Raw genomic sequence first — 26,295 nt, 5'->3', positions numbered from 1 at the left:
TTCGTTTACAGTCACTAATGAGCCAAGATTAATATGAATTTATAATTGGGTTACTCATTATCATTGCCATTCGAGAGGAAGCCTAAGACTTCATCGTAGAAGAAGTTGACATTTTTCTAATGAAAGGAGGCATCAGAGTGCACTCTGCTGATGGCAAGGGCAAACAGCAGACAAGGTCAATTATCTGCAGAGGAGCCGAGTGTTTGGAGATTTTTGATTCACTGCAAGCAAAATAAAATGTGTTGAACTGCTCGACAATGGGAAACCTGAAAATTTATTCAGGCCTGTAGCATCCACACCTGTCCACATTTTCTAAATCTAAAGCATGCATGAGCTACCTTCGACAATAATCGTGACTGTTAAACATGCCATACCAACATACAGCAAATTTAGAGATGAATAATTCCATTACATGTGTTATCAACATTTTTCAGGGCAATTTGAGATTGTATGTGTAGGTATGACATGCCACAGTGTCTACATGAGAGCAAATCTACATACTGAGGCCGACAGTGGAAGCCAAAATGGAAGCTGTGGGGAAAATAAAGAAAAGCAAGAAAGAAAAAGACAGACAGACAATGCACATTGCTAAGCAGACAGTTACACACACATTACCAGTACACACTGTATGATCAAAGGTTATGCTGAAAGCAGTACACTTTTTAGTGGCTCACGAGAAAGCAGGCAGAGGACAATTAACAGAACACTGACTCATACACACACACAGATAGTACAGCTGCCATGAATAACTTAAATGCTCGAATCTTAAGAGTGTCCCACACACGTAAGAGCTTCACAAAATTGCAATTCTAAACAAGAAATGAGTCCTTCTCCCTGTAATCATTTTCGCTGGCTTTTCGGCATGCAAATAAACAACCCCTAAGAGCCAATTAAGTTTCTTTCTGTGATTGTAAGGATTCTTCCAGTAAACACTAAGTAATCGCTCGCATATTCAACACTTGCGGTGTGTTCCAACATTAAGTTGAGCTTGTTGTTCTTGCAAACCACAACTTGAATGACATGCTAAATTTCTTCAGGGTGCATTTGTATTAAAAGTGCCACCCAATTATTTATGCTGCTGACAGTATCTGTTGCTGCAGTTCATTTTACTGACACCTAGGTGAGTCCACACACACTTTCCTGTTTCATTTCCCATCCAATCATTCATAACACCGACCGCAATCTCACAGAAGCTTGACTTGAGTCTGAGCCAGCTGAAGTATGGCGTGCAGTCCTCAACAAATCATATGTAATTGAAAAGAAAAGATTACATGTTACAAGCTGGCTCATTATGATTACTTACCCATCAACTCTTTCATGATTACACAATTTCAATATCAAAACCTTCAGTTTCCCTCCTGCTCAAAGCAATTTTCTTTCTTCTCTGATTGTTTCATAGCTCACACTCTCTGTCCAATCAATAAGCACTTGCTCTCTCATGACAGTGACAAATGAAAACCTCCACTACACCCATATGAAATTGTTTACCCACAAAAATTACTTACATGGAGATATGAAAAGCTTGGCTGCCCAGGCATATATCATATTCCACTAGTTCAATGCCATCTTGAATTAGTGAAAAGGCTTCGTCACCCACTTCACTTCTGCCCGTCTGCGTTTTCTCGTTGTCTCCACCAGGAAGTGACCTACTCATCGTCACCCACCCACAACCACAAGCTTATGCACATATACACAGCCTAGTGGAGTGCTTTCTACACCCTCTGTCACTCACTTGTTTCTAGGGTAGTGATGCTCTCCTCGCTGACAACAGGCCCGCAGCCCATCGTGGTGCAGGAGCGCAGGTAGAACTTGTATTTGCTCACAGGCTCCAAGTCGCGCAGGATCCACTTGGTGGTGTCGGGGTTGCTGATGTCTACTGTCTGCAGTGGCCCCACTTCCTCTGTGTCGTTGACTGGATGAAGAAATATGCACACAAAAAAAAGACAGTGAATGCTTTAGATCACGTGCTGCAAAATCACAGTGCACATATTTTGCATGAAAGGGTTTCATCCTGGGAATCTACCAGTTGGTAAAGGAGGATGTGCAGGGCACAGGGGGCAAACAAAGAACATTTAGGAGGGTCCAAGAGATTACTCTGTAATTACACTGAAAAAGTAGGAAAATAAGAACCGTTTAATCGTCTGTATACACTATTTATTAATTCATTATAAAGTTAATAAGGGAGCCCTCTTGCTCATTTTCAATTCTTTGACTTGATGGTATTGTACTCCTGAACCAGAGTGCTTGTTAGCTCCTATCCATGTGACAATGTGGTGAAAAAGTGCCTTTTATATTCTACAGCCCACACGCCCTCTACTTACACTGGAATAACGGAGGATCTCCCATGTTTTTCATTATTTACCCTGATGGTATTGTACTGTTGCTCAGCTCTTTAAGCTCAGCGGGGATTACTCATGCATGCTTTCTAAAAAATGAATAGAAATAGATAAAAAACAAAACGTTGCCATATATCTTTTACTAGTCACTGAGTGATCCCTGTAGTTCATTTACGCACTCTTGTTAAAGTTGCAGCTTGCACTCTCACCAGCCACTGGCATTTCAGAATACTTCCAGCTGACAATCACAAGACATTTCAGTATTGCCAAAGAAAGCAAATGTCAATTCTCATTTTGGCTTCCATTTTGGATTTTTGGCTTCAGCAAAAAATAACTTGTCATTTGCTTGTTTGGCTTAATACCCCACTAAGTTGTTATTTTGCATATAACGAATAAACAGTTTGTGTCCTTCACATTTACAAATTGAACTTGTTGGTGTTGCTTCTGTCTACATTGTGATGGGATCTAATTTTTCACTACGTAAAGCAGCCCAGTAGGTAGGGAGGTGGCATTTATGTTCTTTGTAACAAAAACAAACACAGCAGGTGTTGAGGTGACCTTTGCTGTGAAAGAGGTGCCACGTCTCTCTGGTAGGAGGTAACAGAAACAATGGCGAGAAAGTATTGGCCTGCTTCTCTTTTTGCCTGGACACCACCCACTGTTATCAGACATCACGACTTCCTTTTGTTTTGTTTTGCTTTATCTCTAGGGACAAAAACGGTCCATTTTTGGTAAATTATGCAATCCAGGCTGCTACTGAGAAGACCCACAAGCGTCATGTTTCTACCCCATGGATGGACAATTTCTCACTAATCCGGAGACACTTAGTCCTGACAGCTGGTGTACATGATCTTATAGAGTGAACTGGCCGAAGGCTGCTGACTTCAGACAATAACATCTCCAAATATTCTTTAGCCCTGCTGGGCCAAATATGGTTGACCGTGTGGAGTGGAAAACAGACCAAGAGTCAGCAGCACTGAAATCTCAGAATGACCTCACTCTAAGTATGAGTTGAACTCAAATTGGAAGAAAAACAGAATTAACTGAAGCAAAGGTCATTTGTAACTCCCACTCGTACGGTAGTTGATAAGTGCAGCGTAAACTTCACTTAGGCCACTCTGGACTAGTCGCTCTACAGTAACTCAAATAAGGAAGTGTTAAAATATTTGTCACATTAATACATTTGCAGTGTAAATGCAAACTGTAGCTACTATGCCACACAGAATGCCAAAATAGGAGACATATTTTGACAGCATGTATCGAGTGTGAGCTCTCAGCTTCACCTTTGTGACACACTTATCTTTTCCTCGTCAAGTGGTGTGAATACCTTCTTGAGAGGCAGTCGAATAGTTGTTTAGTCTGCACTGGCCTACTCTCCCCGAGGCTATGGAGTGGATAGCAGCTATTTAAGGCACTGTGACCATACCACCCACTCAATGCTGAGGGGAACATTCAGCATTTACATTCAGGAATTTATTTAGGGAAAGAATACAGACTTAAACTTTCTGTACACAGTAAATGAACCGCTGTTAATATCACTAAAAAGTGTATTGGTAGAGGAAAGGCCTCTATCATGTCCACATCTTCTGGACATATTGCCTCAATTCTGCTATTGTATTGATAAAGTCACAGATTTTTTTGGTGACATCTTCAACAACAAAAAAAGCAAGTTGGTTAAAGAGTTTAAACACGCTGGTATTCCTGCATGCTCAGTGTGTTATTACAAATCCTGTGAAACCTGTGAGATGTGAAGCTATAAAAGGCTGCTGTGAAGATGGGCGTAGACCTTAAACAGCTGCGTTGCAACTTGAGATTTCACTTGTGCCACGGATGATCCACTGACAGCTGGCTACATTATCCTCAACATTTCACACATGACTTCCTTCAAGGGGACTTCAACAAAAGTCACACTTCATAGAGTCCATCAGCTTTATTACTGTGGCCCAATGAAAACGTCCTCTCTTAAAAGACTGTATGACACTCGGCCCTCTTGTGCAGCCGCCAAATCAAACTCAATTAGCCGGGAAATGCGGCGCTAAGACGTTGTTGGAAGTTAGTCATTAGCTCGGTTATGACTTTTGTTTAAGGACAGCAAAGTGTGCACACATTGGATGTGTTCAGTGATGGTATCCCCAACGACTTTGAGCTATGGTAAGGATGTCCCCTGTGGACAGGATCGGGTCAGTAAAGCTGGACCTTAACAGGCTGTGACACAGTGGCCTCGGTCAGCACTGGCTGAGCCACGATCATGACACACAGGCCAGCCGACATCACCCTGACATGTCTCCTATACACACACTCTGATCTCACCATGACCCCGGCCCTATTAGAGTAGCACAATGATTTTCCTTTCCTTGCTGAGGATCATGGGTTAGACAATCACCAGCAAGCCAAAGATCCTCACCTTTCTTTTACCAATATACTCATGCACTGTATGCACTTGTCTGTATCAACACAATACCCTTTAAAATGGAGGTCGAGGCTTTGAATTTAAAGCAGTGAGCCTGTTCAAGTCTCTGATATAGAGTCACTGTTTCTAAATTGAGATATCTGGCCTGTGTGTTGTTGTATATGCTGTAAACAGAGGAATGTAAACACCATCGAACACAAGAGAAAAAACATAACCTCCCAGTGGGGGTATAACCATTACATCTGAGTTAGTTAAGTACAAGCACGTGGTGTGAAGATACGTACCTAGCTGATACTCGAGGAGATAACCAGTGAGAATCCCATTAGGCTCCAGTGGCGGGTCCCAGACCAAAGAGACACTGTGCTTCTGTACCTCTGCGACCCTGAAAACAGGATTTTTCTCTGGGACTGTGGGGGCAAAGAAGGTAAACCACAAAGTAAGCAGTCGAATTCTGCAACCCAGTTTTCTTGGCTATTATTAGATTTTCCCTTCAGTAGTTGTGAATCAATACACTCCATGCTGTTTTTCAACAATCCTACCTCCCTCTGGGGTTTTGAAGTTGACGGGATGACTGCCCGGGCCGTTGCCCCGCCCGTTGAAGGTCATGACGATGAGGCTGTACTCGGAGAAGGGCGTTAGACCCAGTATCACAGCATGGTTCCGGTCCCCGGGGAACGTCAGTGTGTGTTTATCTCCGTGGCTTTTCTTTGAATTCACCAGACTGCGCAGACGCCACCAGCTTATCTACATTCAGTAAGAAACACAGAGCGGAGTCCTCAGTAAAAGCCGCAAGACATCACACTTTGTATATTTGTATATGTGTGAGAGAATGCTGAATAAGTTATTGTGTTTTTTTCTGTTGGTCAGTGCATTGAGCTGGCCGAGTAAAGGAGACAGCATGGGGTGAGAGAAGCAAACGTTTAGAGCAAGGTCAGGGCCATTCCTTTTAAGCTCTGTCTAAAAGCAAAGGTCTGTTTTTGAGGTATTACCCTGTAGCCTCCCAGATGTCCATGTAACTTGTCCTTGTGTACACGCGTCCAGCTAACCTTGACCACTGAGCTGTTCATCACCTCCACAGCTACATCATCAGGTGCAGCAGAGGGAACTGCAAAGGCAAACACACATTAGAATCTACAGTAAGCTGAAAGTAAGTCATGGAAAAACAAGAGACAAGACAAGGATAAACCAGTTTGAGTTATCCTGAAAAACAATTAAATGATTTCATATTAAAGCTGCGTCAGAAATAAACAAATGAACAAAAGGGAAAAATACCTGAAATACTACACATCTAACTACATTGTGACCATCTATTTACAGGAGCACCTATTAGGTACTAATATCACTTTAATACAGTGACAGACGCTAACATAAAAGATAAAACCATTGACCTAGGGAGTGTAAATACTGCATTTAACAACACCACATCGGAGTGAGGACACAAAAAGGGCAAGAGTCATGACCTGAAGTGACTTCTTGGGGGCAAATCCAGAAGAAAGCTAAACACAGGAAATACAGTAAACTTCTGTACCAACTTGTGAAGCTCATACTGCTGAGGTACACAACCTTGAAACTGAAAGTCTAAGTCAAACCCCAAGTGTAGAATATTTCCACAAAATCACAAAACTTATCAATAAATCATTTCACGAAGTCCACCTGAATGCTGCAGCTGAAAATATCAGAGTTGAGCAGAAAGGGGTAAAAGATGTTTTTAATTAAACCACATCTTTCTCCATAAAATCACATATCCTAAAGCTACACTGGCTGCTTTGCACTTGGCAGATCCAAATAGCAGCAAGAGGTAAGTGTTGTGAACTTTAATACCCAGAAACCATACAAGTTTAAGTCAGTGAACTTCAGACGCATAATCATTTTTTTTCCACCGGGACTATCTGCCATCGCTTTTCACCGGAACTAGATATAACAAAACCGATGCGAATATTAAAAAGGTCTGACTTTCACTGGATGGCGTCTTATTTGTCAGGAAATATTTTCTATTTCAATTTGATTCGTGACCAGAAAACTTTCTTGCTAGATTCTTAACCTTAAAGTTGAGAAGGGTTTCTTTTATAGCACCTGACTTTCGCAACAGACCTTGAGTCAAGTTTCATTTTTTCCCTCAAAATTAAAAAGTTTAACAAGAATGAGTTTGCACTAGTCTGTGGATTCTCTCTCTATTCATGACACTACACCCAAAGCCGGCATCACAACTTTTGGAAGTTAGAGGTAAATTTCCATGTATATTTATAAAATGGTAGTAATTTCAAAAAAGCTAGTCAAGCTGTCAGTTAGCTTGTCTAATTGTTTTTGAATCCTGCTTATATGGAAATAGTGACTCAGTGATCACATATATTAAAGATTAGTGTTTGACTAAATATTGCATTTTTTCGAGCTTCTCAAAACTAAATTTTTTTTTTTGCTAAACCCTTGCCACTGTGGACACTAGTAAAAAATGTAGGTCGATCAAATCTTAAATGCTAAAATGTAGTAAAAATGTACAATAAGTGAACAAGAGTAATGTCGGTTACTCAGCAATATCTAACTTATGTCACCTTACATTACATAACATTCCTCAGCAGAAACTACTGGTCATTCCAGAGCAACAAAACCGTTGCTTGTATTGAATTTAATACGAGTGTGTTCATTGCTTATGAACTCAAGTTTTATTTGACAATGAAAGTGTTTTTTTTTTTGTGACAAGGTTTCACTAACTTTAACTTTCACTCTTTTGAGGACTGTTTCTCCTCCAAAGGGAAATATCTAGCTGTTTGGCAGCTAAATGCCGCACTATGTTCACCAGCCCGTTGCTAAATTTGCCAGCAGTCTGCTGCTAGGCAGGTAGTGGGTTTATCTGAGCTTTTTTTTTTTCTGAAAATAGCTGCTTGCTTTGGCTGGAAGAAAGGTGAGAGAAGAGTTGCAGGAAAACAAAACAAGTTAGCAGAAGCTGAAACTATCTTTATAGGAGAACTTCGGCCGTTTTTAACCTATATCCCTGTTGATCGAGGTTACCGAGTGCTGTCATTAGGAATGATAACGAGAACATTTGGCACAATATTTACCGAATATCAGAACGGCAGCTAAAGCGAACCTATGGGGGCAGACATAACCGAAATTGAAACTTAAGGATGTCTGCCACAATAGCTTCGCTTTAGCTGCCGTCCTGATATCTGGTGAACATTGTGCAAAAAATTCATGTTATTTTTCCTACTGACAACACTCGGTAAACTCGATCAACAGGGATATAGGTTAAAAACAGCCAAAGTTCTCCTTTAAACTCACGGGGAAGTGCAGAGTTGGGTTGTATTTCCTTGTGGCTTAATCACTTTGAGTGATGACTTACATTAAATAGTCATTTGATCCAAAATCAAAACATTACAAAATATTTTACTTTATAAGTACAATGATGACTACTCACTGTCCTCTCCTGAGTAGCCGATCACTATTTTGGGTTCCGGGCCCCAGCCCTGATGGTTCCTGGCTTGGATCTTGATCTCATAGGGCACAAAGGTGGGAGTGTTCTTCACCAGGAACGAGTGTCTCTTCACCATGTGTTCCTTCCAGTCCTCCTCCACGTCCTGCCTCTTGTAACTCACCTTATACTCCAGACCAGGGCCATTGTGCTCAATGGGTAACAAAGGCTGAATAATGTGAAGATAAGAAGGCACAAATGAAATGGAAGAACAACAGTGTGAATAGTTTCATAGAGACTTTCACAGTTGCATAAGACGTTTCTTGTATTTCACCGCTCAATGTCACTGCCACTGTGGGATTAAAATGACAAGCTAGCCCAGTGAACTGTGCTTGGAATGCTGGCAGTGTATTATGCCACTATCTAATAAAACAATGGAACAATTGACCTGGCCTGGCAGCATGGCTCTCCTTTGATACAGGGCTTGCTAGGACATCATAGATGAAAAGATTTATCTCCTCACAGAAGTTGGGCCGTGAGAAATAGAATGAAATACCATTATCCACAAAAGCAAATCATTAACGGTGGGAGAGCTCATGAATCCAGGATTCGGCGGCTTGTGTTACTATGACAGGGCGACCAGATAATAAGTGAGGGAAAGATTTATCTTTTTACAATAAACCTGAATATATTACTGTATGCATTAAAGGGAAAAAATCCCTTTCATAGGTCTCTTTCTCTTCCTAATCAAAGAAAAGGAGCGGCTTTCAATGGAAAACTCAATCAGAGTGACCCCAGAAAAAGGTGGTTCTATAGATCTGAACCACAGAATGAAATATCAGAAGTGGACCTTTTCTACTTCCTATTTCTGTTGGTAATTGCCTATGAAACATTGATAAAACCTAATTTCAGCTCTCTTACAGAAAATCTTTGACTTCCAAAAACTACAGCAGATGTTAATAATTATCTATGTAAAGGTGGCTGACTTTACAGAACGCACAGTAAGAGGAATAAAAAAGACCAAACCCTATTTCTTACCTCCCAGTTGATATCCATTTCATGTGGCAAACGACCTTCGATTTTGATATTTTCAGGGTTCTTGTCAGGAGCTGTACAAAAGAAGGAGTATAGATTTTGTCGACATTGTTAGTGGAAGAAACCTCCGGTGAATAGACGCACAAGAGAGCAGACTTTCAACAAAAATGGAATCAATTATGTGCCAGGTCTGAGTGTTTTATAGTTCACACAACAGCAGTGTTGGCAGCTCAAGTGGCCTGAAGGACCTTATCAAAAAGTACCATAAACAATGAAAGGAAGATGCCTCAGACCTGCCGGTTGGGTTTTGTATCTCTCTGTTGGCTTGCTGGAAGGACCCCTCCCTAAAGTGTTAACACCAGACACACGGAAGCAATAGTCGACGTGGCCGTGGAGCTTGAGAACGGCCGAGTTGTGGTTGCCGGGCACTCGGAGCAGTTCCTTCCAGTTTCCTGGCTCCCACTGGCTTTCCTCGTACTCGATAATAAACTCTGTTGACAGGCAGAAAGACAATCTTGCCAAAGGATTGCTTATCTAACCACCAGCTGTGCAGAAAACTCCCCAAACCCTGCTCTGGGCTTGTATATTCCTCAGGGAGACTAATCGTAATTCATGCTTGGATGAATCAATAATAGATTCATATTGTACAAGTTGGTATCAAACAAATCTATTAACATGCAGAATGATGCCCAGAAATGTGTGTATATCATATTCATACCAATCACTGTGAGATTCAGGGAGTGCTATACTGTATGTACTGACACCTGCGCACACAGATGCTCCTTTTACCTGTGGTTGTGCTGTTGTGATCGTCCCCTGGGATCCATTTCAGTTTCACACTTTTGCTCTTGTGTTCAGACAGTACCAAGTACTCAGGTGCATCTGGGACGTCTGAAAACCATCACAACAACATGGCTTTGGAAAATCACAGACACATCAATCTCTGCAGCAAAAAAGGCCAAGGGAACAAATGTTCAATCACATCATCCAGAGTGCCAGAGGATGTGGAACGAGCTGCATCGCTGAATAAGGCTGCCACTATTTCTTTTATACTTTAAAATGTCAAAAATATCTCAAAAGGGTGATTGTCAGGCACATTGCTGCGCTAATAAAACCACAGTCTGCGTGTTCATGCTCGGCTTTGGTTTCCTGACATATTGATCCATTTGTAAATGTGTCATACATTAATGTAGCACCAGGGGTCTCTGATCCTTTGGCTCATAGCAGAAATATTGCTCATATGTTAGCTCACCTTGCACCATGAGCAGCGCTGAGGCCGTGTCTTGGTCCACCGGAGTTCTTGCCACACATGTGTACACACCCTGGTCCCCATGGCTTACATTGATGATCTGAAGAATACCGTCCTCCACAAAGTATCTGTTGACAGAGCGATGGAGACACATTATTGATTCACAAAACTGAAAAGTAAAATGAGTTTCCTGCTCTGATTAAGTCTGCAATGCTGTAAAATATAAAATAAAATACCTTGAATTCTCTGTATAGTTGAGGGATATCTCCATATCATCTTTTTCCCACAGGAGCTCAAAGTCATTGCTGAAGGACTTGTCGTACTCTGCAAGGCATGAGAGCTCGGCCGTGGTACCTTTTAGGATCTGCAGGTTCTCCGGGGGCACGGCTATTCTGGTGGGATCTACCATAGGCACAACTGTATTAGTTAAATTGCAAAGACGTGGGAGCCACTGCCAAAACTTTCACAGGTAAAGCTGTTTACCTTTCACATTCAGCGTGGCATCGATGGCGGCCGATCCTTCTGTGTTTTTAGCTAAACATGTGTACTGCCCCGCGTCTTCTTTCTCTACTCTGTAAATCTCCAGCGAGCCGTTGTCATGAACAGTAACCCTCGGCCCCTCCACAGATTCAGAGGAGTCGTCTTTGCTCCTGGAAAACATCCAGAACAATCACCCGTTGAAGTCAAACTTCCCTCAGGTCAAATTAAACATGAACACAACGGCAGTTTAAACAGTACAGAAAGGAAGCAAAATAAAAGAAATAAAAGTTGCTGAACAGAACATTAGTTTTGAGCAACAGGGTCACTTGAGTTTGTTTTAAAGACACTGCAGGTCACCAGTAAAGATACACGCAGTATAAAGAGGGAGTGTATGCATCGACAAGCTGAGATCTACTGCTCTCTGCTGGTGTGTGAGCAACAGGAACTAACTGCAGACTTACCAAGTGATCATAGAAGGAGGAGAGCTGAAGACCTTGCAGTGCATCAGCACTGCCTTCCCATCCACAGCAGAGTATTCCTCCCCCTCAGAGGTCAGAACCATAGGGGGCACATCTGTAAACACCAGGCAGGAGAGTCCAATCATCAATCTTAGCTTATAGGAAAAACAGAGAGCAGGTGTTCTACCAGTGATGAACGTAGGTGTGGCCCTTGACTACTGTTCTCTCAGGACTTTTAGGCGATACAAAATTAAACCGAGGTTGTAGTATAGCAGTTTTTAAAACAGGAAGGACTGTGGCAGATAATGGTGGGCCAAGTAAGGCGTTAACACTGTTCTCTTCCCTGTGCATTAATTGTCGCTCCTTTGTGTCAAGAAATAATTCAGCTGTCAGGTTGTCAGAAATGCGTCAATGAGAAAATGAAATCAAAGAGGAAACAATGGATTAATGACTTAGCCGAGCATGAGCACCTTATCGGTTGTAGCCAAAGCCTCCCATTAAAATGGACTGTCTTTTCTAATTGTTTACAAAGGCAGCAACTGGGACTTAGCATTCAGAGACTGTCCAGCTGTATTAACTCCTGTGTCACCGAGAACAACACCCCCACGATTGTGCAGACCGACGGAGAGCAACATTTTGTCTTTTACATTTTTTTATCTGCGCTTGTAAAGCAGCACATGTTTGTCTTATGGCCCTGGTATCAATATGGAATTGAGGGGGAACTTGTTAGCATATAAATGGCAGGGAACTAGGCTTTTCGCTCCACAGGGAGAGCTGCTAGCCTGAATGAAGGAGTACAGCTTGTAGACAGCCCTCCGTCCCTGGGCTCCTCGCTGCTTTATGGGCATATGCCAACATCAGCACCAGCTCTCTCGCTTGACACATCAGTCAGCAGCCTCTAAGTGACTCACCGCACAGTCTGACACTTAGTCACGAACTTGTACTTGATAAAAAACATGATGGTGCAACAGAAGTGATGAAAAGTGTGAACTAAAAGCTGTCTGACTTACTCATGATCATAATGTTTGCATTGGACAGAAGGGTTCCATGTCTGTTGGAGGCCTCACACTGATAGACTGCACTGTCAGATGATTGGGCGTTGCGTAGAAGTACGGTGTCATCTAACACCTTCCTGTTCGCTGCAGGGGCTTCTGTAACAGACCAAAGACATATCAGTAAACACAAAAGATTTGGATGATCACCACTGATGCTGCAACACAGAATGTGGATTTAACACAGGTAATGATAATTTAACTTGCCTGAAAACCTCAGCTTATTTTCCCCTCTTCTATAGCTACACTTCACTGGCTAACAGTTGTGGGTTAACTGTCACTTCCTTCCCTGCATTAAACTGGCCACCTCTCTGCCCAGCACTGACTCTTCTGCCTCCTGTCACAAACATTGTGGAATAATCGTTGTGACTCAGGCAGGACTGCAAAGTGTCTGGTGTTCTGAACTTTCCCAACCTCTACGGACTTTTTCTCTGCAGTGAAGTTGAACCATAAATAATTCCTAAACACACATAATAAAAGCAACTGACTGGGTTGTTGTTGTATATTATGGTTAATTTTAGTGTTTTCAAAAATGCTGATTTGATTTGATACACAAACAATACTGAATATTTGAAAACACTCATTTTCTGCAGTATTGATACACAGGTACCAGCTTTACTCTCTGGCTCTTGCTGTCAGGAAATACATTAGATTTTAGGCAAATGAAGAAGTAATGGCAGAGGATAAAAACAAAATGCGAGGGAAAGGCACTTACACAACAAATTCCGCAAAGCACTTCTAAAAAGATTTTCAGCATTGGTGACAGCTCTCAGTTCACCATCACTGAATCAGTATTAAGCTGGCCCAGTAAACGGTTGCTGATAAGTGTCTTGTCCTGTTGTTGGACCAACAGTCGTTTATAATTCTTAAAGCTAATCAAGCTAATCCCCCTGAGAACTATCAGGCATCTCATCAGCTGAGTTTCAGTTCATAAGAAAATACTTGACAAATTAAATGCCCTCAATATTCAGTTTTTCCATCATGGTATCAAACAATGTATTATTGAATTTTTCATATTATATCATATGTATCAAAGTTACAAATGTATATATTGTAGCAACACTGGTTAATTTCATACCTTGCTGAATGATGTTTTCATAGAATTTAAACAATCTGATTATTTATCCTGTTAGTGGTTTAAAAAATCAATTTTTGTTTCACTTTACTGAAGACACACTCTCACCTTCTTTGACAAAAGCTGACACCTACATTAACCATAATGCACATCAGGTACAGACATTTTGGTCAGAGATTCAGGTGTGTTGTGATAGTAGCAGCAAATTCAGGAACTGCTGGCCTCAAGCAGAGGTGAAAAGCAGACCACAGAGGTCTGGTAAGATCACTCCTTTGTACCTTCCCACAGATTTGTTTCATTTCCAGGCTTCTAGTCTTCAGCCCCAATCGATGCTGATTTTAAGACATTTATTTGGAGCCACAAAAGGATTTATATAACTTTTTTCACTTATGCAGTAGTACTCCCAAATACATGTAAACAGAATCTGTAGTTCCACTTTAATAAAACATGCTGGAGTACTTTCTCTTTCACAATTTTACATAGAAATCTTCTTTTAAGATCACTAGTGAGAGAATTCACACTCCGCCTCCAGAATGCGAATCGGGGACCTCTCATAGCTGAAGAATCATACCTCTAGTTCAACAAGCTAAGGCTATCTCTCCTGCCAACTGTTAAACACTCTCTCCCCATGTTTTAGATTATATAATATGTTGTGTTTAAAAAGGAGAACAGGTAAGACAACATCAACAATTAACCCTTTTGTTCCTTTAAAACAGTCATCAGGACAAGCCCTCGGTTCAAAAGGGTTTCAAAATAATGACGTGAATCCAGTTGTGGGACTGACCCTGCAGAGGTACACCATTCATCCTCCACGTTATAATCGGCTGAGGAGTCCCACTGGCAGAGCACTTGATGAGCACATTCGAGCCAATCATACTGAGCTGACTCTCAGGCTCAGACACCCACTCCGGAGGCTCTGGGAACACACAAAGCACACAATATCAGCTAACTGATGAGTGTCATTACAAGAGCGAGACTGAGCATTTTCACATTCACAGGAACAGTTATGCAATTTATGTTATTTGATACAAAAGTCCACAAATGCTACATTGACAGGGTTATCCTTGACAGACACACAGGAGACACTTCAGCTGTGTACTTTCTCTCCACAATCTTTGTTAGCCGTCTGTATACATCCATATAACATTGTGGTTATTTTGGAGATTTCTCATAAAAAGGTTAACACCTGCACAATAAGTTCAAAATTAGCCAGGGGACAATGTTTCACTCTTATCTGCATCATTATCTGGCACTGTAGCTGTGTATTAGGAACTGTTTTTATCAAAATATGATTTATGTGAGCTTTGCATCTATAGTGATGTGCCTGTAACATTTGTATACATTTGGTATTTATTAGATTACTCAACTTAATCTTGCTCCATCAAACATTGTTTCATTAGAGCGACTTCACCAACACCACTGTAAGGTCACAACATGCTGCAGTTACCTTCTACTGTCACTGGGAAGTAATGGACAGCTTCTCCAAGTGTGTTCTTCGCTTTGCACATGTACTTTCCACTATCTTCCTGTTCAACTCTTGGCACAATCAGCAACTTCCCATGATTCTCCACTTTTGCTTTACTGGGAAGTTGATGACCCATCTTCACCCATTCAACCTGTGGAGTTGGACTAGCGGAAAGTTGACAGAGAGTTAGATATTGCCTATGCACGTGATGATATCCAAATACAGTACATTTAAAATCGACAATTTTGAATCAAATCAGTTTTGTAGCAGAATCAGTTTTAAAAACAAAAACAATTTTCTAAAATGTTTAAAAAACTTGAAATGGCAGTATTACTTACAATCCTTCAGCAATACACTCCAATTTCAAATCCTCTCCTTTGACCAGCAGTGTCTCTGTTTTGACACCAGAGGGCATCAGAAGAGAGGGTCTTCTCTGAAGGATTGCATTAGCTAAAGAAGCACAGCAGAGAATTAGGCCATATCATAAAAATCATACATGTGATGCAGTTTCACAAAGGCTACATGTGTGTATTTCTATTTACACACCTGCTCTGTGCACACATATGTTTAGAGAGGAAGTACAGAAGAGGGGTGTTTTACTCTAAAAGCTTCTAACTTACCAGTTTCAGGACTCATGTCTGTTTTCTCTGAAATGGAGGTGGATGAGACACACACACACACACACAAAAAAAATCACAGTGAACTTGAGGACAGTGTGGGAAACATCATGACAAACATCACCAGGATCAAATTCACAACATAAAACCAAGGAGATGCACACAAACAAGACAGTGTGACACTTGGATGGCTTTTGAAGTGCAGCTATGAATATGGACATCAGTGAACATGTTGGGAATGATCAGTGCTCTGAAAACAAATCAAAGATTGCATCATGCTGCTTCAAGAGGAAGACAGCACTCGAGTGAAGACAGACCGCCTTGATAGACACCTACTTGTCTTGACAATGACAGACATGGCAGTCTTCTGAACAATGGTTCGTATTCTAGGGAAGGCAGCAAAGCAGCAGTAGTCTCTCCTGCTGTCCTTCTCCACCGCGTGAGAGAAATAAAGGTCTCCATTCAAGCCCATCGACACCCGCTCGTCCTGCTCAATGTGCTGAAGACCTGAGCACACATAGAGGATGATAGATTTTATGTTATATTTCTAGTCATTTGTCTTCACTTCAAACCAGAGCATGACCTCTGTTTTAACACTTCAATAATTCCCCCCCGTTAACCAGTGGTATAATAGACATTCAATCAAGTACTGTACTAAGGTACAATTTTCAGGTAAGAGCAGTTATACATTTAACCAGGGGTCTGCAAAATAAATGGCTTGAGACTATTGATAAAATAGCAGCGTGTACTCTGGGCTCCTTGTCACATGTTTCAAAAATTGTTGAAATTGTTGTTGAGTTGTTAGCTATTTCACTGAAGAAACATTTCCCCTTTAACTTTAAACACGTGGTTTCATTTAAATAACTGAGGAACCAGGAGGCCAACTTATCTGATTTTCTTAAAAAAGTCAAGATCTTCCAAACAGAAGTCACACATAAGTGGTTAAAATTACCTCCATCTCAACCTAGCAATTCATCAGCATTAGAGAATGTAAGCGCAGGTTTTGGAGTAAGAGCAGCGGATTTCGAGACAATCACTGCCCCCGGCATATTTCCACCATCCAACCTGACCAGCTGGACCACCCAAGGACGGAGAGGGGAGAGATCCAGGGTGGATGACATGCTAATCCGGCTTGCATTTAAGGTTGCTCCTGCCTGTGTTTCCCTGATGATGAACTTTTAATATGAAGATGCTGACCATATGATCCTCACCAGCTGGTTGCTGCTGTTAACGTTAACACTTCGTTAAACATAAGTTACACTAGGTGTTTATGTAAACATATACTGTATGTGTATATCTAATAACATTTATGTTCTATGTTTGTGTACAAATGTTCATTTTGTTATGCAACCCCATGTTATAAAATGACAAATTAATCACCCAACCTTAAATCTTGAACCTTAAATGCTGGTTAGACACTGATGCATCAGTATGACTTAAATAATATCATATATTACCTGGTATCATATGTATGGAGACATTTCTCCAGCTCTTCAATTTTCATTTTATACACATTTCCACCTAATTCAGCATATCAACGTATTTTGTACCCATGGAAACCTTTAGATCGGTGAGTTTTAAGGGACTTACCATTTCAGATCAGTTACAAGAATATTGCTGTCTAAATATGCCTAATAACAGCATATAATGGGTGATAATCAAAGCTGCATCATTTATTATTTTGAACAGAATACACCACTATTTACTGATCATAAATAATAAAGGACCACTTACTGATAGTCATCCAGTAAATCTGCAGAGGAGGTATTCCTTGCGGTGGGTTACATTGTAAAACAAAGGCCTGGCCTTCCTCCACCTCAACAGGATCAAGTGTCTCTTTAGGAAACTTTGGAACATCTAGAAAAAAGACAGAACCCACAGTGAGTGAATGAAGCCAGACATGAATGAATAAAATACACCTTGCATTTCTCTACCTCTCCACAAAGTGGCAGTAATATCATTCTTGAATGTAGTGTGAGGCAAAGCTTCTCTGAGCTCTGTATCATTCACTAGATTGAATTCTATGGGTTTTTTTTTCTTCAGTTCTTGGCCTGCAGAAACAAAACAGACATCACTACTACTATTGTGTGAGGCTTGTCACGACTGCTGAGTGCTTGAAGCCCGGCCAAATTTAGTCAAAGTCGCCCTTTGGAGTGAATTTTCTTTGAAAATGTTACGTTTTGTGCTTGGGAACAAAATGAAAAAAATGTAGCAAAGGAAATGATGGAGAGCCTGGATCGCTTTCAGTGTTTTCTCCACTACAGAGCTGTAGATGAGGTGCTGCGAGGGGTGGGGCACTCGGGAGCCTCAATGACTTTCTGCCACGTTCAATACAATGAAAAGCTCTCAATAGAGAGGTGCAGTCATTACACATGGCTGCTGGCCCTGAATCACTCTGAAAGAACTGTAACAGAGCACCCCACATACACACATTCACAAATGTATGTTACTCACGGGGCACAATGAACTCAATCTCCTTCGATATGGCCGTCCCCAGTCTGTTTGAGGCGTAACAGCGATAGATTCCCTGGTACACTGTGAGGTTCCCATTATTGGGTATCACAAAGGTCCCAGAATCCTCCTCTTTCATCAGCCGGGGGTCTAGAAAAGGGTCAAATTCCTGGCCATTCTTCGTCCATCTGAATCTACATAAAGAAAAGCAATGGAGATGTCAAGTCTTTCAGCTACGACTACAGCACGCTCATTTTTTAAAGTTCCAAACCAGAGCACCCAAACACATGTTGATAGTAAACTGTTGTTGTTGTTTGTTATCTGAGCGTGTCGGGCTGCTAACAAACTCTTCTATTCTCTTCCCATCTGATGAGAAGCGAGGCTCTATACTCACTCTGGCTCGGGATTCCCTTTGGCTTCACACGTCATGGGGAAGCTCTCGTCAAAAGGGAAGGCGATGAGAGAGCTGGGCGACTGAGCTGTGATGGTGGGCAGCTGCTCAACTGGGCGACAAACAAACAAGCATGAAAATGTGAGAGACACAACACGAGCTTCCATAAGAGCTGTATTCAAACGTATATCAAATGTAACATGGTACTAAGGCAGTGGCTTCCAAACGTTTTGGTTTTAAGCAAAGCAATGTCTTCTTGTGACCCCTCATTGTGGGTCAAATGACCCCTATGACATATCTGTGGTTTCAACTTCACAGTTATTTTCACATTAAGACTTTATTTTAGGTTACATCTTCTCACCATTAACTAGCTGCTTATTAGCATGTATATAATTAATATTTTTTTATCATTAATAATAAAGCACTTATTAATGCCTCATTCTGCATGACCATATTCTACAACCTCTAGGCCATTAAAGCCCCATTACAGTGTTCTTTGACCTTTCAAATTTACTGACAATGTGATCAGCACATTCGTGGCCAAATTTGCTCTGACAAAAAATATACATTTTTGCTCCAACCTGTGCCTACAATGGAATAATGACATAAGCCTGTAGGAGAACAAGCTTAGGCAGGCGCACTGAAAAGCCTTAGTGGCACCAGCAGTGTCTCCAAAAATGCGACCCACAAGTTCATTGGTATTTAAGGACTAGCGTGGCTCCTTTAACAAATAGGGCAGTGTGTAGACAGTTGCATGCACTGTGCTCATAGCAGACAGATGTTGGTGATCAGAGCAGACGGAAAGTTTAGCAGTGAAGTTTTCTAGTGGCAGTAAAGCAAAGTACAGGTTACAGTTTGGCCATGAATATACTCTGTAGCTTCTGAATAACCAAGGAGAACTTACGTTGGAGTGACCACTATTGCTACTCACTGCTTATATCAATGTTAATATCCATACTATCAATATCCATGCTAATTACGTTGATCTAGCTAGAACGACAATCGTAATGGATTATGTCAGACCTTTCACCACACCCCAAATCTCTTTTTGGGAAAGAACATTAACCATTAAACAGGAAGAAACACTGGTTGGAAAGGGGTTTTAATAACTAGGGCTGTCATGATTCCAATTCTAAATTGAAAATCTTTCGAAATTAGCTTTTAATCTTGAGTATTGAAGCAGGATAAACAATTCTGTCATCTTTTTAAAATATAAACTATGTAGATCTTTACAAATCTAGATTTGATTGTCTAACGACATTGTTGTCAGTGCTGAAAAAAAAAGTTGCATCAAAAATGTTTTGACGTCAAAAACGAAGGTTAAAATCAATCTTGGATTCATAAATCATTTACTATGTTATAAAACACAAACTACAAGTGTTAATAGTGTCCAAATAACACTGAAATAAGTCTGGCTTTCTCAGAACTAAAGTGAAGTCTCACTCATAACTAATTCACTAGTTGTTTTGACACTATCTACCCAGACAGGTTCTACTCGTGAATTAGTCATGGGCAAGACTTCAATTTGGAATGGGGAACATAATCTGAGTTAGAAAGATTCCATCTACAGGTACTTGGACAATATTAACACATGGCGTTTTGTGCTTTGTTACAAAAGAAGAAGCCATATTTACTAAGTGTTATTAAGGGAGAACAACACATTTAATTACAACCCTTTAAAGGCCCATTCTAAGAGAAGCATGATCGTAATTCATGTCATCAAAGACTTCCTTCCTTCCGATCAATAATCAGTAATTAGGAGGTGATTTAGGGAAACGTCTCTGTTAATGGCTAAGTAGTTGTAGGATATGGTAATGCATTATAATGCATTAAGTGCTTTATAATGACTAAGAGCCAAGATGCTACCAATAAGCATGCTAACTACTTCATGCTGATATACTGTATGTGTACCTTAATATAAAAGGGCATAGTTTTTAATTCTCAGATTGTTCAAATTGAAGGGTTTTAAGAAGTTTAAAGTTAGTGAAAGTCTTCAATGTTTCAATACAACAAATAAGTAAGGAAAAATAAATAAAACAAATAAATACATTTACAGATTTATCTTTCAGAAATCATCTTGTGACCACTTAGGTTATTCTAGGGACCCATTGAGGATCTTGACCTTCAGGTTTGGAACCACTGTACAATGATGTTAATCATTTTATGTCTGCAGAGTTTTATACCAAAACATTATAATTAATAGACTTGTTACCATAACTTTACTCAAAATAAGTAAACCATATATTATTGTGTCAATAGGGTTGATGGTTTTGCCACTTAAATGAATCAATCATCTTATTTTGGCATAAAACTCTTTCCCATGTTGATGCTATGATCTTATGATGACAGAGCTGGGACAAGCATGGAATAAACACAATGAATATTAAGAGGAGTGTGACCAAGTGTAAAGGAAATGAGGACATGCCATGAGTCCTAGAAGCTAGAGAAGCAGTAATACAGAGTCATGACTGATGACACATGAGATGCAGATCCAAACACATATGGCAGAAAGTAAAGCTGCTGCTGTGCTCAACAGTGATCCAGGAGATTAACAGAACAGAGACGCGGATGTCACTAATACCAGCTACAGTATGGCAGAGTGAACTTACTGTTTACATGACCTAAAACTACAAAATCCATGGCAGCCGGGGGAATAAACAAAACAAAAACAGTCAGCAGTTTGGGAATAATCCCTTCATGTCACAAGGATTCTCTGTATGAACCCTTTTAAACACACACACACACACACACACACACACACACACACACACACACAAGAAACGCAAAACACAAGACTGAATTAAAAAGATATTCTGACATCAGTGAGCCCCAAAATGCTCTTGCATTTTCAGAAAACCTGTTTGAACTGTTCCTTATCAAGCCCCTAAGAGATGTTTCTGAATAATTTAGAGGGAGAGGTTTGATATGTGTTTCCAAGGAAACTGGGATGCGTGCAGTTCAACACAATGGAAACAAGAAACCTGATTCAAACAAGATAATAGCTGTAAATATATTCCATTCACAGAATACTTGATGAGTGTAACAGTTCTCTATGGTGCGATTTATTCTCCTCTAAATTATTCAGAAGTGCTTCTCTGATAAAAGCACTTCAAGTTAAACCAAGGACAAGTTGTCTGTAGACGAGACTCCATGTGTGTAACCTTTTCTTGTTCATACACTTGACTGTACCTTCTTGCTTATTTAATGACTGTCTTGAGGCTCATAATGTGTGTTGAAGTACAGTTAAGTGCCTATTATATTAGCATCAACCGACTCGTACTGAAATGTTACAGTGTAAAACATCAAACAGCAGTTTAGTGTAAGGAGCTTATCGTTTATCATTAACCTCATATCATATTGTTAAAAGTTAGTGTTACGAATTTCAAATTCATCCAACTTTAACATTTTCATTTTGAGAGCAGTTTAATTAGTAGTGTTACTAGTGTTCACTACCCAGCATGTAGTTTCAAGCATGCATTGTTTGCAGGTTAAGACTCTCTAGAAACCCTTCTTTTGTTTCTCTTGCACATTAAAAGAAACATTCAGTACATGATGGAAACTTAATGTGTCTTTTAATGGAAATCAAGTACATGTAGGGTTTATTGATATGAACATTTTAGATTGTGATTGCTCTTTGAGGCATCCACAATGTAATTTTCAGTAAATTGTAGAGACTGCGATATTTAATGTCCCCTTTATTTCACTCCTTCACATGGCACTTCCTTGTAAATAACACAATATGAGTTACAGTTAGCGACATGGTCCCTAAAGCAAAACAATCTTTAGTGCAATATATTGTTTTAATGGTGCAAATGTAGATATTCATGGATTATTTCAAGTCTGACTGTAGTCTACAGGGCATTTCAAACTTGAGAAAAGATCACCCACCTGTAAGTACAGTATACGCACAAAAAGACACGTTAAATTAATATCACTTTTTTTGCTCAAGTTCAGCAAGTGAGCCAACTGAACAAATTATTCAAGTTTATTCAGTTTACTCACATTTTGAAGACAGCTGAACAGCGTTACAAAGTATAAGTGTACAGTAAAGATTTAAAGGGTCAGTCCAACCAATATACAAATAGATTGTCTCATGTAGCTTTGAAGGTTCATTTTGTTTGTGTTGCTAACAGCATTGAAAATTTGCATTTAAAAACTTAAGGACAGTGGTCTTCCAAGAAACAACAGCCCTATTTGTCTGGTGAAAAAGTAATTTCCTATTTATTTGATAGAAAGATATCACATTAAGAAAGTATGATTTTTGTTAATCAAGTAAACCGCCCTTTAACACTCACTGAGATAAAGACAAATGAGCACTCACCCTCCAGTGGGATGTCGATGGCTGCAGTGGTATGAAAGGCACAAATACAGGTGATCACACCCAGTGCGGCTACGAATCCCAGACTCCTCTGCGACCTCATGTTTTCACGGTGAATCTTGGATGTCCTCAAGAAACGAGTGCTCTCTCTCCGGCGTCCTCAGTTCATTTCTCTGGTGCGCTGAAGATGCGGTACCTGTGAGAGCAGCACAGACGGAGAAGGCCCCATGAATCCACCCACGCGCTGGCACACAGAAAGGCAAACCCCAAACACAACAAATCCCCCATGACTGGAAGCCCGACTGCTCTCTGCTCAGCCAGGCATAACCAGGCACACTGCACGTTTTTCATTTGCATCAACAGGGACTCTGTTCCCTTCCAGTTAAAATTTTGCTGTGACAAAGAAATATTCACATTAAAGCTTCCTATCACCCCCTTCCCCTGGGACTCAAATTGTTTTGTAGTATGATGTCGGTGGGAGTCTGTAGCAGAAAGCATTTTTTTTATGCGACAACAGAAATAAATAAATAAACAAATGACAGCGCCTGTGGATTTATTAATGCATGGCAGATGTTCAGCATTACAGAAAGAAAAGGCTTTTACTCCAAAAGCAAGCCAAGATTGAAATCAAAATTACCATCAAAGTTCAGACTGAGCCGATTTAATCACAGTGCTGTTTGAATCTGTTCCTGCATGCTCCTGATAACAATGACTCAAAGAGATTAACAATGCAGCTACACATTTATCTATTATTGCAGAGATATCGCTGCCTGAGGGGTGTTAGGCATAAATAGCATACATAGTTAACAGTCAGGGAGAGTAAGCCGTCTGCACTTACACACTGACAGGCTGCAGAGTACAGAGCGCTGGATCATTTTCCAGCTAACAGACCAGAGTCTGGACTCTAATGAGCACATGATCAGTCCAGAGTGCAGGAGGAGGAGGATAGAAGAGAGCGATGTATGGGAATCTTAGTGTCTGCAGCGGGGCTCTGTAAACCCTCTGGGGTGTCAGTTCATTAGTCTTGCTCGTGTTGGCTGTGACCCAGCTCGGTGGGTCATGCTGGGGTAATTAGCTGAAGCTGCTAACACATACCGTAATAACAAAAAGAAAAAATAATATAAAAACATTAGTGCATTAGAGAAATGTGAAATCATGAAGCTATCGGTATGTATTATATATTATATATTTCTGGTGTTCATATTATACAGAACTTGTTTAACATGCAAGGAGCATCACACTGAATGAGTCCAGTAATTGTAATTACTGTGTCAGTGTCGAGGGGGCATCCAATAGAGAGGCCAAGTGCACCATGGGACTTTATTCCAGAGAGAATATGAATAGTAAGTAAATGGCAAGACAGAAATGAACTTGAGAAATTTGAGAAAGTTGGTTTGTCATAAGTTGAGAGTGTTGAAAATACATTAGTAAGACTACACATCTAACAGTTAGCTAACTGCGGCTGTTAAAGGGATAGTTCGGGTTTTTTGAAGTGGGGTCATATAAAGTACATATCTATAGTCGATCTGTTTCCTACCGCAATCACCGCTCAGCGCAGCCTCAGTTTGGAGAAGTAGAGAGCCGCTCCAGCCCAGATGCTCAGCTTTGTACTGCAGTGAACGGGGTTCAGCAAAAAAGCGAAATTAACCACCTAAAACAAGGCTCACCTAAAAAAATCTATATCAGGTCAAGTGTACGTTGTATAGGTAAAATTCACACTGCTTTACATCGCCGTCAGACCGCGCCTTCTTTTGGCACTACATTTTCTCAACTGCAGAACCCCCGTATCCCTACGCATGAGCGCTAATGCGGAAGGATATGGAGAGTTAAGTTTCGTTTTTATTCGAAAGTAAACCTCTCGTCCAGCCGCCGGCTCGCAGATCAGCTGTTGCCCAGTTACGCTAATGCGTAGGGATATGAAGGTTCTGTGGTTGAGAAAATGTAATGCCAAAACAAAGCGTATCTGACAGTGATGTAAAGCGGTGTGAATTTTACCTATACAACGTACACTTGAACTGGCGTAAAAATTTTTACGTGAGCCTTGTTTTAGGTGGTTAATTTCGCTTTTTTGCTGAACCCCGTTCACTGCAGTACAAAGCTGAGCCTCTGGGCTGGAGCGGCTCTCTGCTGCTCTAAACTGAGGCTGCGCTGATCGGTGATTACGGTAGGAAACAGATCGACTATAGATATGTACTTTATATGACCCCACTTCAAAAAACCCGAACTATCCCTTTAATATGGTCAGACTTGTCATGATTTTTCCCCTTTTTTGTTCTTTCTTTGAACCTAGGCGACAGCCATGCTGGTGTAGGTGATTATTATTGTGCAAAGCTCATTTACATCAGCACTCCCTGGGAAGGATACCGGTATAAGAGCTCTACTAAGATAATAAAAAACACAGAAGACAATGCATATTCACTACACAACAACAAAAACAGCAATCCCAACAACAACAACAACAACAACAACAACAACAACAACAAGATATCAAATCATCAAAACACTCCACAAATAACAACAAAATTTCCTCAGATTAAGTGTTTGATTTTATGCACGATGGGTACATGATTAGATTGATTTTAGCCATGATTTCATCTTAAATTTCAGTCAGTCAATCAGTGAATATGCAGCAATGTCTTTTATAACTTAGTTCCCACTCCAACAGTTCTGTTCTGTTCTGTTCTGTTCAAACTCAGAGGATCAGTTCTGTATTACAATCACCTGTTTCTAAAGAGAAAGTAGGGATCACAAGAAAACAAAATGTTTTTAACTATCCTTACAACAAACTGCAGACTTGCAAAATTATCTCTTAAATTGACAAAGATCATATGTGTAATTTATAGCATATAAATAAAGTAGTTAATAATGTATTAATGGACTTTGCCTCTCAATTGATGTCAATGCTCTATCTGCACAGGAATGGTATTACATGGAGACTTCTAGTTATTTGTAATAATTGCAGTAGATGTCTGTGATCTTAATCATGTGTGAATCTGCTATGTCCGGAATTTGTAAAGTAAAATTCAACCGCATAACACCCACCATATTTCACCAAACACAGAGGTCATGTGATAACATAAGTCCTGTGTGAATTGGCCTCTCAGTGATTTGTGGTTGTATTTCCTTTTTAAAACATCTGTTTCCTGTTCTCAGAAAACTGAACAAGTAAGACATTTGATCTCATAATATGTTGAACAGCAGTCAACAGCTATGCGTGTTAGATCGGCTTTAATGATGTTTGAAAGTGATGACAGGGGAGGTTAGGAACAGCGGAAGGTATATTCAAGTATAGCCACAAATAATGTGTTACTTGATCATATCAAGCTCCAAATATGTGTTTTTGTTTGTAACACATGCAAACTAAACTATATTGATACTGTGGCTGCTGAAGAACAGATGCTTAGCTTGTGAAAGCTGATGTTAGTCGGAGCCTTGATACGTATCCAGGGGATAATGTCAGTAAATCCGAGTAAAATACAGACTTCACTTATCCCGTACAAATGGTCCTTGTGGGGTGGTAATTTCTAAATCACATGAGGTCTCCAATACTAC

At 40.4% G+C, this 26,295-nt stretch overlaps 1 protein-coding gene across 11 annotated transcripts in view; it reads right to left on the bottom strand.

The window, feature by feature from the left end:
- chl1b (cell adhesion molecule L1-like b) overlaps nt 1-26,295 on the bottom strand; it is a 69,750-nt gene that overhangs the window by 9,353 nt on the left and 34,102 nt on the right. For 4 of the 11 annotated variants that reach the window (XM_030419487.1, XM_030419494.1, XM_030419495.1 and 1 more), the window contains exons 2-25: nt 22,747-22,939; nt 21,035-21,052; nt 18,429-18,537; nt 18,038-18,228; nt 17,318-17,440; nt 15,920-16,090; nt 15,587-15,613; nt 15,305-15,416; nt 14,949-15,130; nt 14,286-14,417; nt 12,385-12,525; nt 11,378-11,489; nt 10,920-11,086; nt 10,673-10,838; nt 10,440-10,564; nt 9,977-10,078; nt 9,481-9,678; nt 9,191-9,261; nt 8,159-8,381; nt 5,736-5,851; nt 5,286-5,490; nt 5,031-5,153; nt 1,733-1,912; nt 502-531 (exon numbers count right to left, since the gene is read on the bottom strand). In XM_030419487.1, coding sequence (XP_030275347.1) covers nt 502-531; nt 1,733-1,912; nt 5,031-5,153; nt 5,286-5,490; nt 5,736-5,851; nt 8,159-8,381; nt 9,191-9,261; nt 9,481-9,678; nt 9,977-10,078; nt 10,440-10,564; nt 10,673-10,838; nt 10,920-11,086; nt 11,378-11,489; nt 12,385-12,525; nt 14,286-14,417; nt 14,949-15,130; nt 15,305-15,416; nt 15,587-15,613; nt 15,920-16,090; nt 17,318-17,440; nt 18,038-18,228; nt 18,429-18,537; nt 21,035-21,052; nt 22,747-22,846 — 3,124 coding nt within the window. In that variant the 5' untranslated portion in view covers nt 22,847-22,939. The remainder of the gene's footprint in view (nt 1-501; nt 532-1,732; nt 1,913-5,030; nt 5,154-5,285; nt 5,491-5,735; nt 5,852-8,158; nt 8,382-9,190; nt 9,262-9,480; nt 9,679-9,976; nt 10,079-10,439; nt 10,565-10,672; nt 10,839-10,919; nt 11,087-11,377; nt 11,490-12,384; nt 12,526-14,285; nt 14,418-14,948; nt 15,131-15,304; nt 15,417-15,586; nt 15,614-15,919; nt 16,091-17,317; nt 17,441-18,037; nt 18,229-18,428; nt 18,538-21,034; nt 21,053-22,746; nt 22,940-26,295) is intronic. The other 7 variants (XM_030419492.1, XM_030419496.1, XM_030419497.1 and 4 more) reach the window with 5 other exon arrangements.

The sequence above is a fragment of the Sparus aurata genome, chromosome 6 (assembly GCF_900880675.1).
Source record: "Sparus aurata chromosome 6, fSpaAur1.1, whole genome shotgun sequence".
Taxonomy (NCBI): Eukaryota; Metazoa; Chordata; class Actinopteri; order Spariformes; family Sparidae; genus Sparus; species Sparus aurata.
The sequence above is the reverse complement of the archived record's forward strand: the minus strand, read 5'-3'. Positions and strand labels throughout refer to the sequence as shown.